At 33.1% G+C, this 17,717-nt stretch overlaps 2 protein-coding genes across 14 annotated transcripts in view; both read right to left on the bottom strand.

The window, feature by feature from the left end:
• Positions 1 to 78: 78 nt before the first annotated feature.
• On the bottom strand, positions 79 to 7,666 carry LOC105151357 (carboxypeptidase B). The gene is made up of 9 exons (XM_011065030.2): positions 6,148 to 7,666; positions 4,765 to 5,157; positions 4,596 to 4,695; positions 3,829 to 3,934; positions 3,413 to 3,574; positions 2,873 to 3,086; positions 1,489 to 1,719; positions 1,200 to 1,384; positions 79 to 1,026 (listed from the first exon to the last, which is right to left on the bottom strand). The coding sequence occupies exons 1-9, from the start codon at positions 6,321 to 6,323 to the stop codon at positions 851 to 853; spliced, it is 1,743 nt and encodes a 580-aa protein (XP_011063332.2). The 5' UTR covers positions 6,324 to 7,666; the 3' UTR covers positions 79 to 850.
• A 148-nt stretch (positions 7,667 to 7,814) lies between these two features.
• The window catches only part of by (focal adhesion protein tensin), a 192,927-nt gene continuing 183,024 nt past the window's right edge, over positions 7,815 to 17,717 (bottom strand). For 10 of the 13 annotated variants that reach the window (XM_087406526.1, XM_087406524.1, XM_087406523.1 and 7 more), the window contains 9 exons: positions 17,111 to 17,299; positions 15,110 to 15,700; positions 14,462 to 14,799; positions 13,926 to 14,015; positions 12,772 to 12,880; positions 12,217 to 12,400; positions 11,529 to 11,894; positions 10,937 to 11,219; positions 7,815 to 10,642 (listed from right to left, as the gene is read on the bottom strand). In XM_087406526.1, coding sequence (XP_087262652.1) covers positions 10,483 to 10,642; positions 10,937 to 11,219; positions 11,529 to 11,894; positions 12,217 to 12,400; positions 12,772 to 12,880; positions 13,926 to 14,015; positions 14,462 to 14,799; positions 15,110 to 15,700; positions 17,111 to 17,299 — 2,310 coding nt within the window. In that variant the 3' untranslated portion in view covers positions 7,815 to 10,482. The remainder of the gene's footprint in view (positions 10,643 to 10,936; positions 11,220 to 11,528; positions 11,895 to 12,216; positions 12,401 to 12,771; positions 12,881 to 13,925; positions 14,016 to 14,461; positions 14,800 to 15,109; positions 15,701 to 17,110; positions 17,300 to 17,717) is intronic. The other 3 variants (XM_087406527.1, XM_087406525.1, XM_087406535.1) reach the window with 3 other exon arrangements.

Raw genomic sequence — 17,717 nt, forward strand, 5'->3', positions numbered from 1 at the left:
ATAATTAATCTTCAAGTATATTAACACTAGTCGATTTTTTATCATGTAATTATTTTATGCTAGAAATTCATCTCCATCTTTATATAATAGTATAAAAACACTTTTATTTTTGTTGTATCACGTGTTTTATAATACATTCAAATTAAAATTAAAAATCAAACTAATAACCTGATAGTTTTAATAAATAAAGTAGGACGATTCTTAGTGCACTATTATTTGTACAAAAAAGTATTTGATGCTACTATATAATAAAATAAATAATAGATACATTCATATTATATTATACACATTCTCTTCACTAAACTATAAATATAATTCTGTATACAAATATACTTCACATAATCTACAACAGAAATGTACAAAAATAAACATATCTAAGGCAGTTACAAATTTTTACAATCAGAATATTTCTTAAAACATAATTTTTTATTTAAATTAAGCTATATAATTAAATTTTCTAAAAATCAATCCAGAAAATAATTTTGCATAGGAAACTCAAAATCTATTACAGCACTCCTGTAATTTTTGTAATTTAAAAATTGATGATATTTTAACGGATAATGTATATCCTTCGAATTTTTAATTAAATGTAAGTTTATCTTTCATTATTATCTTTTATAAAAATTAATTTATTTCAATTAATTTATTTCGATAACAATACGAGTGCTAATTTCTCAATACAAATGCCGTATGTACCTACCCTGTCCATTAATGTCTATTGCGTAGAAATGAGAAATGGGTAAAAACCTAAACAACTTGTAATTTATAAAGGTTATTGATTCAGTTATCTGGATTAAAAAGTGAACATTCGAACACTAAGTACGCATTAGAAGTGTAAAACACATAGATTTCATGTGTTGCAGGTAACTAAACGAGCGATCGCTCGGATTCCTGCCCAAATTTCGCGTGCAGTCGGAACTATTTGAGTAGCCGGTAATAGGAATCCATATGTTCCGCGATCACGTAATTCCACCGTGTATGCATACTTTATCGAGGCAACGCCTTTAGCCCAATCGTCAGATGCTCCTACAAACAGAAAAGAAACTCATTCTCTGTGACGTGAAATATTACGAAATGCAAACTATCATCTTATCTTGATGTCTGATTTTCATAACAGCTGTTTATTAAACAAGTATAATCTTTTGTATAAATCTAAAGAGTATACTAAAATTAAAATAATAATATATTAAAGTATGTACCAGAAGTCAGATACATTAGTTCTGTTGCTGGTCCAAGTTGATAATTAGTACCATGAACTTTCGAAATAGCGTTAATTGCCTTTCTCGCTACGTTCATTAAATCGGAATAATCCGATGGTTTCGAACGTGTATAACCCCATGGTACGAGCCACATTTGAGAATAAGAATGCAAAGTTAAGTACATTCTGAAAATTTAGTTATTATTATACAATTAAAATTTTTACATTGAAAATTTAAAATGTATTTGAATGGTAAATTTAAATTAATTAAATGTTAATTTGACAATTACCGAATATGTTGTTTGTTTGCCAAAATATAATCTGCCATAGCCTTCGTTTCAGGTTCGGAAAAAGCGAAAGGCCCGGAATATGTTTCATGACAAGGATCTGAACTGGCACCTCCTTCTTTGTCTTCGCCCCAATGGTATGCAAAATTTCGATTCGGATCAACTCCTTCGCATGTAGTCCAGAACCATCTAGTATAATGAGTTACGAATTGTAATAAATTTGATGGTGTGTATCTAAAAAAGAAAATCATACATTATTTTAGTTAAACACACGCGAAAAACTCTTAACTTTTACAGAGATTAACAATTTAATCTCCTAAAAAGCAAGAAACATTTTGAAACTTTTTAGCAACATTATAGTAATGTTGTAACGTTGCAATGTTATTAAAATGTATCAAAGTGCTTTTTGTTTGGGTTAATACTGGCCAATTTATTACTAAAAAGCAGTAATTATTTATTTGGAGCTAAAAGTACTAAACAACAGTGTCTTAATATTAAAAATCAGTAACTAATTATTGTCTTCTATTATTATCCAATGTTAGATTTATGAAAATTACTTTGTCGTGTAATTGATTAGACATATGATACGATCATATAATAAACTTTATAAAACAATGTCTTCAATCCAAACAACTTTGTTCTTATCTTAAAATCTAAAATCTCATTTTTCGGCACCTAATTTTCAATTTCTCTAAATATAATATATCGCTCTTGATATGTACATATAACACTATCTGACAAAATTTTATTTTTTTTTTTGTTTTTGACATGTGGATTACTATTTTTCAAAAATTTTTGGCCGTTGAATTTGAATCCATGCTTAGAAAAATCGTCACATTTCCGAAAAAATTGAAATAATATAGAAAAAATGACGATTTTGGTCATATTAAGAATGGTATTGCAGTTAAAGAAATTTTATTTTGTTTACACTATCCTAAAGTACTAGTCTTTTACATTTGAAATAAGTTTTTTTTTGTTCCTGTACAATTTTTTATGACCAAGTTACGTAGGTTTAAGCGTACACTGCGTTGTGGCGCACTAAATGTTCATTTTTGGCGCAAGACACACTACAGGGTAGTCTCTTGATCATATATAACTAATAAGTGTCATATTTTGATTTGTGTTTCTTAGACTTGACATTCCGAGGTTAGCAATTGTTAGAAGATCATTCAGCCACAATATATGTTTTCAGAGTGCACCACGCGTAATCAATCTTTGTTACACTCCGAGTAAAAAAATACTTCAGAAATGATATTTTGCAAGTCAAAGACAAAATCAATGTCAGACAGTATAATAAGATCAAGCAAATATTACTGACATTAATCGATTAATTAAGACTGCATACAATTGGGGTGCCGAAGCGAATGTTTCTTTTTCCTCTCCTCACCTACTATCGTTTTGACTTTCCACATGATTACTTCTGGTTTTCCGCCAAAAGCGATCGCTGATATGGCTATATTCATAACCATCAGGATTAACAACCGGCAGAATCATCCAATCCGAGTTATTCAACAATTTTGTGTAGCTCGAGTTCTTCTCTACCAACTGACTTAATATGTAGGTCGCTACTGCGCTACCAATCCATTCTCGTCCATGCATGCCTGCAAAGATGATCACGATTTACCGAAAAGATAATCTAACGGGACGTGTGTAAAACGTGGGAAGCATACGGATTCGATGTCAGTAAAGAACGGTTGACAATAATTTTTATAGTCACAAGTTGTTTATAAAAAAAGTTTTTACGATGTTATTAAGAACAATAATTAAGAGGAAAGTTTTTAAAACTATTTTTATTACATTAATACATATTTATAATTTATTATTTATTATTTATTATTTATTATTTATTTATAATTATCTTTTAATAGTAGTTAATACTTTTTTTATTTGTATTAAAGGAATGCCTGTCTGTACAAAAGGAACTTACCGGCATCAATCCAAATAGCAGGTTTTCTTTCGCCTTCTTTGTTTAAACCAGTCGAAACTTTCGCCATCTTTATCGGTTGGCCTTCGTAACTATGTCCGATAGTTATTAATTCTACTATTGTGGGATATCTGAAGGCTAGATGTTCTAAATAACGTACGATATCTATTAAAAAGAAAGCCAATTTATTATGTTATTTAATTAAATTCATTAATTTATTTATGTACATACATATGTAAAATATAAATTAATTGATGTTCATCCGAAAAAATTATTTATGTACATCAAATTAAAATTAAAAGCATTAGTGTATTATAATATAAGATACTAAATATTAAACATTTCATAAATTAGTATTAAACGCATAAATATATTAAAATAGTTTAGTAATGTAAAAATATTTTACAACACGTTTTTACCTCCATATCGGTGATAACGTTTCCAAGTCATTGTGTGGCCTTGAGTGGTGACCAAATCTTCACGTTGTTCTTTAGACATCTTTGGATTTTGATAAGAGATCGTCTTCTGTTAATTAAAGAAAGCGTATTTCCTTGATTTTTACTGACCGTACTCAATTTAAACTTGCATTTTAGTTATGTCTATTAATCATGTCTACAACCAGCAAGATTTCTCTTTTCTCATATACTGACCATCAACGTTTAAATAACGATTAATACATGCAACGAAAACCTTTGATCCAACATTTTAATATAACAGGTGATACTTTATCCGTTACTTTCATGTTGCTTTTTGTATTTGAGTGTAAGAAATCATTGAAAAGGTCATAAGTAAAGCGTGTCAGCATTAGATATGGACATCAGCTATTATCGGAATTTTCTTCCGATTGCAAGTATTATATAAATAATGAGAGACCAATTTTGTACAAATTAGTAAAGTATAATTACGATGTCATTGAGTGTTTTCTATCATTAATAATATTGAAATTTTCTATGCAGGTGTCCTCGAACGTTTTGGTCAGACTTTGAGATTTTATAGAAAATTTAATTTTAAACAAAAAATTTTCTGTAAACATGAGCTTTTTATATAGAATTAAATTTCCTATAAAGTTTCAAAGTCTGGCCACAAAACGTTTGGAAACACCTTGTATGTATTTTTATAAATAAAAAGGTTAATTTTTCATGTACTTTTATGTACTTTTTGCGCAAAAGTTCTGTAGCGTTTTTACCTGGATATCTGATATTAATACTTTAAAGTCAATTTTCTTATCCCGTAAATAATCCTTAACGTCATTTACAAGATCTGGTGCCACAATCATGTCGGAAGTCCTATAAAAGGAAGTATAAATATAGAAATATATTGGATAATTAATTATTATAATAAAAATGTATACGAACCTATTAGGATTTGGAAAAGACCAAAATTTAATATCTTCAGGCTCGGCGTCTCTTAAGTCACGTAGATCTGTAGCTTGATTTTCCGTGTTAGGAAATGCCCTGATTAAATGATAATTTTTATAATTTATTCTTCTGGTACCTGACCGTGAATCTTTTTTCTCGGTACCAACAATACTGCTCACGACTGTGCTAAGTCCGCTTGCTACGACGGACAGCATGGATTCAACGAGGCCAAATAGAGAAAAACCTCTATAATCATCATCGTCCCAGGAAAACTCTTTGGGTGTATTCTGAAGATTATTATTTGCTTCAGCGAATAAGAGTCTTTCTTTTTCTCCGTCTTTGGAATTCAAACATGGATGCATTTTTTGATTGTTATGGACATTCTGCGAACTATATATCGATTATTATTTGTATTTTTCATGTTGTAAAATAATTTTTAACTTTTCTTTATATTAATTATATTAAAATTTAGCGACTTTTCTTTTTATTAGATTATAGAGAATACACATAATATCTTTGTAAACCTTTGTAAATTAAAGTTTAAAGTTTCATAACTTTTTAAAACTTTTAAGAAATAACTTTTAAGAAAAACATTAAAGAAATAATTATTTTGCTTATTATAAATTTCATTATAAGTTTCAAATTTTACAAGAATATTCTGATTATTTGAGAATTTGCAAAAATGTCTATCAGTTACGTTTGCGTAAAACTCATTGATTGATGTATTTTCTCCATTAACTACTTCGGCAAAACAATATAGCATTCTTTTATAATTAATGTACTCTTATATATAATCTACTTTCTCTTACAAAAACTCTCTTAGAAAAAAAAACTAGAACTAACATACATATAGCAAATGGAAAGGCGCATCTTAATTAACATGATTGAACGTTACTTAGCAAAAGTAATACATAAAAATCATTGAATAGAAGTTGCAATTGAATTAAATAATTGTGACAAATGACAGTACATTTTCTTATATAAGAATTACATTTTAATTTGTAATACTTGTTATATTTTTTTGCAGAATGGAACATTAATATAAACATTAATATAAACTTAAATTCTCTTCTTCTTTTTTTTTCTTTGAAAATGATTTAAGCATTTTGAAGAAAAATAGATACAGAGAAAGAAAAAAAGAAAGAGAAAAACTTTTAAAAAAATTTTAATATTTATACATTATATTTATCTCCGAAAGATAAGATTAAAAAACACATCACTTTAAAATGACATAGTACCAGTAATCTCTAATTAGAAACAAAATCCTATTAATCTTTGAAGATCGTTATATTATGATAAGATATAAGATAAAAGATAAATCAATTCACATATTCATTAAACTGTCTAATAAGCTTCTAATTATCCATCAACGACACCAACCCACTTTCTTCATCCAGTATTTTTTCCTTTTTGAATATCCTTTGCTCTAAATGATCATATTGCGGATATTTTACCGTGTAATTACCACGATATGGAATACTGTTTGCCAGATGCAACATGAGAATCCCCGAAACTCCGAGGATCACGCACAAGATCGACTCGACGCCGGCACTCATAGCGTGCTTTGATCGCGCCAAGGATGCTCGATCGTCTCGAAGGTTCCTTGTTGACTGGCAAACCCGCAGCCGGAACCAGTCGCTGGTTCATACGACGGTTTCACTGTTCTGCCTTACGGGCTTGGATTACGGGATTCCATTTCTACGCTAGATGACGTTCATTCTTCAGTAATGCAGCGGATCAGAGGCTTCGGGGTTAATGAATGGGATAGTTGAAACATTAGAGGTCAAATACATTTATCGATGTCGACTTACAGTGATTTGAGTCAATAATTTGTTGCAGTTTGTAACACCAGTAAAATCTAAAAGGTAATGACATTATACTTAGCACATTGTATCATTATCTTTGATGCTGATTACTAATTTTTCAAAAGGAGAAGAATTCAAACTTTATAAATATTTATATATTGATAAAATAATAGTGATTTAACTATAATGTATAATACATTATAGTATATTGTATACACAATTATAGACTAATCTATTCAAATTTAATGTTTGCTTTACATATTTCCTGAAAATTCGTGTATTATTTTATTATCAAAATTTATGTTATTATTTAATTTCGATTTTTTGTGCTTAATGCAAAAAAGAAAAAATCTCTGTGTCAACAAATAACAAAATAATACAATAATACAATAATATAAGACAAAATTTTCAAACTATGCAAGTGTATTCTGCTGAATTTGTTTGACATGACGAGATACGTAGTAGGTCAGTGAGTTTGCCGTTAGCAAAACATGTTTTCACGATATCAGTGTTCAAACAACCGTAACTATATGTGTTAAATCTACTTTTCTAATGATGGTTTTTACGTAATTACTGCAAAAAAACAACTTATTTAAAAATCTAATTGTAAACACGTGTATAGATGGATTAAACACATTATTTATTATTTAATTTCTCCTTATATTAAATTTCTCTGTTTTACACATCAATAATTGATGGGGAATATACGAATATAATCATTATGAATGACTTTTTATAATAATTTACGAGATAAAATTACTAGAAAAAAATAGAATTTATTATAACAACGATAAGATTAATAAAACTCTCTCTCTCTCATAATTTTAGTAACAATATAGTATAATTTAGTATCTATAATAAAAATCAAGATTAAATCTTTGCTAAGTAATTAATAAAATAATATCTCCTTATTATGAAATTGATATAAACAATAAATAATACATATTTATAGAAGCGACTTTGCAGTCCCTATATATAGTTACATCATTTGACTATAACTATATCTGTGATACGAACTGATTCACACATTTTTACCGCAAATATTTAATTATATTGTTCACATTATCATTTAATACAAAATTTTTTATATTGTCAAAAAACATTTCACTTATATCTTTATCTGTATCAATTAGTTGCAATAATAAAAGATAATAATGTATATGTATGTTGAAATTTGTGCAACGGCATGATTGACCGTAAATTGTATAATAAAATAGCAGGGTAAATATTAAAATCAAAACACGCTGTGAATATGATTTATTGTTATTACAACTATACGCGCGTACCCATGCGGCACGCAACGGTACAATTATTGCGCAAACGTACAGAATATAATAGAGTAAACAAGTATATAATAATATTAATAATAATTATTATAATGACTGAATGTTAAATTAATGTTACGCTGTTAGTCGGGTTCGGACGCGTACGAGAGGAAATCTAGACGGAGAAGAAAGGGCAGACGGACGATGAAGAGAAAAAAGAACGCAAAAGAAGACACGGTCGGTTCTCTCAAACGGGCCCTTAATCCTTTCAACGGCATCCAATCGTTTTTATCGTTTCGAGATGTCGTTTCGAGCCCATCATTTATAAGATAAAGCATATTATAATCATTTTACACTTAATCTTAGCACGAAGTGATGTACCTCGCGTTCGCCGCCATTGAAGGGCCAAGCATACCCGGAAAAGGTTCCCAAGGTCACCGTTTAACCTATTTCTTGATCATCGAATATAGTACGAATTTTGACTAGCACATTGCGTAACTACGGGTCCTCCCTCTCGCGATCGTGGAGGAGTTCACGAAGAACGGAGAAAACGCCGAAGCTTTCGACCGACCTTCGTTCGGAAGACAAAAGTAAAAGGGACCGCGAAAATAGACGAAGAAGTCGACGACATCGAAAGGAAGGCTAGTCACTGCAGACACCGGCGGTCCATTCGTGCCGTCGTATTGTCGTAATTACAATATAATCGATTCGATTGTAATAATTGACTTTTCATCGTCGTGCCCGTCGAGATACAAAGCTCTTCGAGAATGAGCTTTCGACGATACACGAGCCCGAAATGGCAAGAATCTATGGGTTTACTGAAAGAATACGCGCGATACTGCCTCGTCACGTGCATACTCCTCCTCAAATAGCATTATTCATCCCAACCTGCGTGATTTTCGAGCTGATCCTAAACATAGCATTGCTTCTTCCATGAGTCGCGGACTGTCATTCATTTCGCGACGATTTTTCTCAAGGTGTCTCTTCGAGGCCATCTTTTAAGGCGACATTGTCTCATGACATATTTACAGTTATTTATAACATCATTCTTTCATACATCGAGGGAGCATGACACGGGGATTTTATACGTGCGTGTATGTGTATTGAGTGTATAATATACTCTGCAAACGATGTAACATTCTCTGTCAAATATTACTCGAGAGTCTCAAGTATAACATGATAATATATGAATTTACGATGCTCGCGCATTATTTAACGATCTGCTCGTTATGTAAATTTTACCGTAGATAATTCAAAAAAAATTAGAATTCTTAAAATAGATTCCGATTATTTTGTGATTATGTATTTTTATAAATTTCTATACTTAATTCTATAATAAAACATTTTTTTAATAAAAAAAATGAAAGTAAAAAATACTTTTTGGAGATAATAATCGCATTCCGATATTCATTCCCAGTGCGCGTAACGTGTAGTATAGATTTTCAAATATTGGCAGTGAACATCGAAACGCAGCCTAAATCGTATAATCAATACAACTTGAACCGTTCTGATTATTAAAGCGCGAACATATAAGTTTTGTTATTATTCGTATGATAGTTACATGTATGTAGTATGTGTACCAACGTGTAAATGTATTTGTATGTTTATATGTGCGCAATGAATAGATGTTTTCCGAAATCGAAAGCGCACTCAGTGTTGCGCGAGATACGCTCGTTTCGAATGCTCGATGCTCTTCGTAGATCGCACGAAGAGCACGGTTGATTCTTTTCAACTATGACTACGAGCTATCGGTAAGTTCGCGTGCGGATTGATCATATCATAAGCGGGGAAAGGTGGCGAAATCATAAACTTTAAAATTTCGCACAGAAACTTCCGAAAAATATTAAGATATGACAAGAGAGAAGAGAGCGAAAACATCATTTAAATATATTTTATCGAAATATATTGTAAAATTTGAATTATTTCAATACTTGCTAAATAGTATATATGCTAAATTGTAATTAATCTTATTATGAATATATCGTAAAATACTCATAACTTTATAATAATTTTTAAAGTATAATAAAATAATTTTATTATATACCAAATTTTTCCAACGCAGTCATTTGACCACCTTACCCTTCTTAAACCATACACATTATAGCTTCACTATTCGCTACGTTAAATCACAACAGTAACGATAATCATAACAACAACTTTCTTATCTTGACTGCATATTGACGCGAGGATGGAATCGATTCACATATCGCCTCTCGTTCTCCTCGAATTCTCTTCCAAAGAGAGCGATTCTCGACCTCTTCCCAGCGTTATCGATAATTATATCATCCCTACTGTTTGCAACATGAATGTTCTACTGATTCAACGCTACGAAATGCACGAAGACTTATTACGAGTAATCGGTTAATGATAATGATTAATTCGTGCAACCATTTCCAGCGGATCTTTTAAAAGGATCCACGTATGTCCTCCGCGTGTCAGCAGAATAACGATTTCATGAATCGATTATATCGATCATTCGTCCCGTTATCCCCAACTTCTCAGTCGTTTTGTCCTTAATTGGACTTCGCATTTTTTTGCGCTAAAGATATGTGTCGGTATCGACTTTAAAGACGAAACCGTTAACGAATTCACGATGATGTCTGTGCCCGTTAGTCTTGGCGATTGCGGCGAGCAAGTAATAATTCTTAAACGATGTTGGCTTTGGCGATGGAACTTCCCATCATGACTTTGTTTACGAAGTTTACGATGGCTGTGGCGGGTTGCTCTGGTTCCAATTCGGCGAACACGTGACACTGATTGTCCAGTTTATGAGCGGGTTTCCTTGCCACGAAGCCGAAGCAGCGACTGGAAAGAAAAATAATAAGCCAATTATTTAAATTTAAGACAAATATTAAAATTATTAAATTTCAATTTAATGATTAAATGCTTAAATAATTCGCAATTTTTAAAAGATTTAGAATTATAATCTCTTCTTTTACACTCATAAATATATAAAATTTTATAAAACTATTAAGTAAATGTAAATCAGAAAATATTTCTCAACTGTCATAATTTATAAGAAATCATAAAAATTTAGATGATTTTATTTCTTGTAATATAATTTCATTTCTTAATCAAACAAAAATTTTAAAAACATACTGAGCGCTAAGAGGTCTTCCGGTATCTTCGCTAGTGAAGTCCCATGTGCGTTCTTCAGAGTCCAATCCGCAATAACTTATATTATTTGTGGGATAATGTCGACGGAAAAATAGCTTTCTTGCATTATCAGTCAAAGTAATGCCCTGCGTGGAGACTTTGAAGTGAACAATTGTGGCGACCGGTAAAGGCTTTTGCTCGAATAGATTGGTGATAGCTTTCTTGATGGCTTGTGGCCCGGTTAAGGACTCCGTGTCAATTGTAAAGAGATACAAAACATTACAAGCTGTAAAAAAAAACAAATTTAAAATATTTAAGAAACAATTTCTTCCCTTTTTAATAAATTAAAAAGACTTATTATAAATTACTAAAAAAAAAAATTTTAAATATTATAATATATAAATTGATATAATAATAAAATTTATGGTTCTTTTTCTTGCACAATTAATCTAATCTACACTGAATAATATCCAAGAGCAAATAAAATATCTAAGAATTAATTAATTTAAATCTTAATTTAACCACTTAAAATTCTTTTTTAATCGTATCTTCTTTTATATTATTTAAATATTCAAAAAAGTAATAAATTAATTACCTGCTCCTTGAGCGAGAAGCTGCTGAGTGCTATTGGTACCAGGTGAGTCTAAAGCTCTGGCAGCTGCCTCCGGTTCGGGTAGCAGCAGTTGGCAAGGTAATGCCATGGCCATCAAGCTGTGCTGGTAAACTAGAGCCGAGAGTGAGCTGAAGACAGGTTCGTTTGCACATCCTTTCAGCCTGACACCGCGCGATGTTGGTTCGATTAAGAAGTGCCTAACGAGCTCGCTCGAAGGATCTCGTGGACTACTGGGCGCACCAGGAGGTGGCGTAGCTACTTTCAACGCCAGACCGAAGGCACCCGGAAACGAGTTGCTGTCTCGCACTACGAATGTGCCGGGTGTTGCATCCTTCAGCATAGAGATTGCTACAAAAGAATTTCATGATGCTCATTTCTCATATCATTTAATTGTAATTTTTTTACTGTTGCATAATAAGATATCAGATATTTTAATGATGTAATAAATAAAGTAGTAAAGAAGTTCAAATTATTGTAAAGTAAATGAAATTCAAATTATTATTACTTATATGTTACATTTGCGCGCGATTGTAATTTTAAATACGTTTAAAATAAAATTTCTTTTCCATCTTATTACAATAATGAATACAATAATGAATACAATAATAAATACAATAATAAATACCAAAAAAGAAGATAAAAATATATCTCAGATTTATATAAAAATTACCTTGCTCCCGCGATATATTAGGTTTATACCAGATTCTACTAGTGTCGCGTACAAATTTCACGTTAACATCGGCTACTTCCTGGGGCTCGGTGTTCGAGTGAACGCTGGAGCGTCTCGAATTATAATATTGAACTTGCGGTGAAGATTGACCTCCACTGTTGATCGACGTGTATGACGTAGCACTCTGCAAAATAAAAAACAAGTTATTACAAGAATATATTATCTCCTATCTGCATACTAAAATATTATATCTAAAATATGAAGCTTCCAACATATTTAATTTCGAATATTCTATTTCAATTATTATATCCATTTTCAAATTATTTCTCAACAGAAAATTTCCATTCTTAAAAATCATATTATTTCAAATTTGTATTAAAAATATGAATTTAAAAATTATTTTAAATTCATATTAAGGAATCATATTATTTTAAAGGTTTAAATGAAATTTTAATGATTGAAGTTGACTTTAAATAGCTTCGTTATTCTATCATCGTGATGAGATTGAAACAACGACGAGATAATATGGACGTAACGTAATATTGTGATGTTTACCTTAGGGCTTTGGGCGAATTCTACGTGAGTCGGTGTTCCAGGACTGCGCGAAACAGCCTGCGGCTGTGACATCGTCGATTCGCTTACAGGAGAAACAGGTCGGTCCTTACTGCAAAAGGAGCAACCGAATGTAACGTTAGAAGACATTCTGCAAAAATGTCCAACCAACATTTCCGTGCAGACAGATGTGTATCGGTTGACTCGTGCACAGTGCTATACATATCGTAAGGAAAATACCGGAAAAGGGTGATACACATTGTGGAAGAGAATTTTGGAGGCGAAAGAAGTGCCCCTAAAGTTAAATGGGGAGAACATCTGTAGCGAAAAGCAGGAAAAAGGATAGATAGGAAAGAATTTTTTTCCCCCCAAGGAATACTCAGTAAGGATGATGGAAATGTTACTTCTTCAACAACAAAGTTTATTTCATCGATGTAACATACTTGCTCTGTGAGAAGTTTCTATGACACACGATGCAGGGAAGCGCAAGTTCTTGTTAGTTCGAAGGTGCAACACACATATGACCATACGTGGCCGCGATTTATCATCATGATACGATCAACTATATGCTAAACTTCCTAATACAACTCCGTAGACACAAAATAATAGTTTTAAATAATCTGTAATAAACATTTATAATTTACAACAACGATAAACACCAAAGATGCAAATAAAATCTCACTAAACGCAAAATAACAGTAACATTATAATGTTATAATGTTATTATATAATTTCTTTACGCAACAATGTAAATGCGTTACGTACAACACGTGTAATATTACATTTATACTGTTGAGTGGGAAATTATAATATTGATATAATGTTATTGTTGCTTTATGTTTGGAGGGAAAATGATGAAATTATCAGAATACAATGTTATTCAGATTATATAAAAGACATAAAAGAAAAAAAAAATCCAATGTAGAAGTGTTTTCTGCAATTTATATGATATTGCGTAAAAAGTGATTTATTATCTATGATATGATACAGGATGCATTCCCCGGGCGTATCAACGCGCGCGATTAGTAACATGACACAAAACATTCATAGTGCACATTAGGACGCGACGCTCTCCATCGCTGTGATTAATTCTAAAGCCGTTCATTGCATATTCAATTACGATCACTCGCTCGCGTGATTCTTCATGTATATATTACCTATAGTCGAACGACGCCGATTGGTTAGTGAGCGGCCATCGTTTGTTATGCGTTTGTTTAAGCGGCCCGCTTGTCGGGAAACTCAAGCGTCTAAAATCACGAATATCATTTTTCGTCATCATTACCGTCGTTTTGCGATCCTTCATCGTGTTCAAGGAAAATCTCTTACGTCGTACGCCTAGCTTGGAATAAAATATTTTTCTAAAATTTATAAAATGTTTAGCACCGGAAGAGCTACTGCAGTGTATTTGGTGTATCCCAGTTCTGACACTCCCGTCAAAATTCAAGATAAAAAAATTCTAATATAAGAAAATGAGAATATATATTTATATATATTTTACGTTATAAAGCAGAAACTTTCAATTTCGCTACCTAATATTTTGATTAAAATGTTGCAAGTTAAATTAATAGTAATACCTAACGTAAGCTGTTGGATTAAAATTATTCAGTCGCAAAAAATCTTAAAGTTAATTTTTTAAATTTTATGTATTATATGTTAAAAATGGAATAAGTATTGAACGGAAAATACAACTTACCGCTGTGTTGTCGGACTCTTGGGTGGAAGCCCCGTCTCCTTCGAGGCTTCCCTTCGTTCTTCGATATATATCGTTCGTTCAGCGCCGTAGTTTCCGACATTATTGTTATTATTTCCGCTAGCCTCGTTGTTATTGTTGTTGCTGACATTGTAGCTATTGTTGGACGTCACGTAGGTGCGATCGCTGGCGAACGTCACCGTTGGTGATGCGTTATTGACATACGGCGTCCGTGGATGGACCGGAAACGCCGGCGTCTGCGGTCGCGATGCACCGCTGACGACCGCGCTTCCGGGACTGACACTTCTCTCGGTCCACGATGATGCCAAGTCATTGTGCGGCTGTGTGAAATTCAAGACGATTATTATAATTACACACCCGGAGACACTTGACGGGGTATAACAAATTGACGGAACATCGATTAGTGACAAGCTATAAACGCACACACACATCGCCGTTTTCTATATTAATCTACGCGCTACCAGCCAAGCGAGGCGTACTGGACAAGCTTGGAATATCGAGACTAATGTTGAACTTCAATTAATGACTAACGCAATGACTCAGCAACACGCAATAAAAAAACTGAGGCAAGTGCATGTTATGAAATAATTACGCGTGGGCGCGTGGGATTTGCGTGAAGGGAAGACAAACCTGGGTGCAATTCTGCCATGCTTTTGGTGACTGGTTAGGGGAGCAATTAGTGACATTGTTGCTAGGTACACTGGTAGATATTGTAGCGGCTGCTATTGCGTTGCTGCCGCCAGGATGTTCGTTCTCGGTTTTTGTCATGCTCGGGGACGCGCGAATTGGCGAGATCTCGGCTAGAGACTGAATGAGGCTCACGAGAGGGTCAGGTTGATCGACCACCGCCAATAATCCGGCGTCCACTTGGTCGTTGCTGCTGGTCGAGCTGTAACTCCCAACGCTCTGATAAGTAACGCGATTCCTCGATTCGGGCCGTGAATTTCGACTAGATGTCGCGTATTCCTGAATGGCGATTGTCTGCTTCCGCTCGGAGTGATCGTTGCTGACGCTGTTGATGACACCGGATTGCAATTGATGATGGCGATGCTCGCGCAGCAATGCATCCGCGCGTGCGAAACTGTCGCTGCGCGACTCCGGTCGCGGCGGTTGCTGCTGCTGTTGCGATCTTTCGACGTTGCTGGAACTCGATTGCTGGCTCGCCGCGAACCCTAAGGGTGCCACGGCCGCTAAGGCTGAGCGAGGGGATGACGGAGGGCTCTGGAATGCAAGCCAAGCGCTATGCTACATGCCGGCGAACTAAGAGCGTTTAATCCTTTCAGTGCTATGCTCCGAATGCCCTCGATTACCCACGCTAGCGAGGCTTTAAGTCCAAATCGTTGTTAATTAATTGCGTGGACTAATTAATGGTGCGAGTTAACGCATAGTCATAATTCGCAGCTGCCGCGTCAGCTGAAAATTGCTCGCATTGGGCAATAACGATAAAGAGCGATCTTTCGATAATACAGCTACGTATTTCACAAATAGTTTTAATTTAAAGCATAACAAGAAAACGAAATTATATAATAATGAAGTAAGGCCTGTTTTTTTTGGCTAAGCTTTTGCACCAGTTCCATATTTTTTTCTTTTCTCTTCAGCAGGAAAGAAAAGGAAGAAAGATGAACTGATGCAAAAGTTCAGCCAAAAAGAACAGGCCTATAATTAAATTCGTGAATGTTTTATATGCGGATTTGATTTCTTTTGTCGCAAATGCATATAATGTTCGCAATGTTATTAAAAAATATTATTTATGATAATGACAAATTAATAGTTAAAGCAGAACTTTTTAATCGATAATATTTATGAACATAATATTAACGTAATGAGTATTGAGTTAAGTAAAATGAATGTTCGCTATTATATAATAATATACTTATAATAAACTGTATAAATTAATATACTAAACTTAAAATAAAATTATACATTATTTAAACAGTTAAAGTTAGTAATGTGTCCAATACTTTATTGTGCAATTCGGGCTCCTTTTCTCGTAAATGTATTGAAAGTATAGCACGAAAAAGGATTAAGGGGGATTTCTATCTCAGATAGGTAATCGCTTCACGGTCTTAGAAAGAGACCGTCTCTTACCATTTAGGGTCTAACTATATGGTATTTCTATAAGGTGAACGTTGGAGAAGTTTCCCTAACTTGTTATCTATGGAGCCTAAATTGTAGCGTTCGTGCTGCCGCCGTCTTATTGGCGTAAAGCGAAATCGACCGTACCACCGTTCCGAACTCCACGAGAATAACTATTTATTTCATCCAAGATTACCCGTACTTATCGAATAATTTAACTCATCAATTAGTTTTGTAATAATCATAATTTTTCTAATATCTAAAGGATATTAAAATTAAGTGTAAACTGAATGTAAAATATCGCTAAAATAAAATCCGTTTTATTTATATATAATATTTTTTTATTTTAATTTCTAGTTAATTTCAATTCACTTAAATTGCTTTAATCGTGTGCCTGCCCTGGTTTGTAAAGTATATAGTAATATCAGAATCTGTGTACTTATTGTGTGTTATAATATGCAACTTGAATATTCGAAACGACGGCGCGCGTGATTCCAGCAATCTAATGAGCAAAGAGTGCGTGGAACACGCCCAAATGCGTACACGTGTACTTACCTGACTGTCGTACTTGCGGTACTCGTAAGCACGTTTTACAGAAACAAACGGTCGTTCGTTCATACTCTCCGCTCGCGGTCTGCTGAGAACACCGTTTCCGGTACTGCCGTTATACTTCCGGCTGCTCGATCTCTGCGGAAGTAGAGGACTAGCTGGTGCGGAGGTGTACGGAACAGCTCTCGACGACGGCTAATCGATAAACGGTAAATGTCAACAAAATTAATCCTAGAATGCGCGATTTGTCTTTCGCATTAGTAAATATAGTCTACTAAATCATAGAGGGCTTGTTATATTAGTAAGTTGCGAGAAAGTTATAAATTGTATTTGTATACTGGAAAAGTTTTAGGTTACATAAAATACAGGAACCTAATAGTGAATAATCGTATATATCAAACAAGATCATTAATTTTTTATTAAATACGCGCGTGTTCCAATTTCTTTCATGTCATATTTGCGTTTCTAGGATTAACAATTTCACTCAAAAAAAGTCTCTCCATATTGAGTATTGCAAACAATTATATATAAATATTTTGTTGTTTTTTTTCTCTACATCACCGTGAAAAAAATTTATATAAGAACATTTACTTATTAATTATCAGATTAAGTT

This window comes from Acromyrmex echinatior, chromosome 5, assembly GCF_024713525.1.
Source record: "Acromyrmex echinatior isolate Ae372 chromosome 5, ASM2471352v2, whole genome shotgun sequence".
In the NCBI taxonomy this organism is placed as follows: Eukaryota; Metazoa; Arthropoda; class Insecta; order Hymenoptera; family Formicidae; genus Acromyrmex; species Acromyrmex echinatior.

Excerpts from the sequence above, each read along its gene's own strand:
- LOC105151357 (XM_011065030.2), bottom strand. The coding sequence starts at position 6,323 with ATGAGTGCCGGCGTCGAGTCGATCTTGTGCGTGATCCTCGGAGTTTCG. Across the intron at positions 3,935-4,595 it reads TATTAATATCAGATATCCAG|AAGACGATCTCTTATCAAAA; the intron begins GTAAAAACGCTA and ends TTTAATTAACAG. Across the intron at positions 1,027-1,199 it reads ACTAATGTATCTGACTTCTG|GAGCATCTGACGATTGGGCT; the intron begins GTACATACTTTA and ends TTCTGTTTGTAG.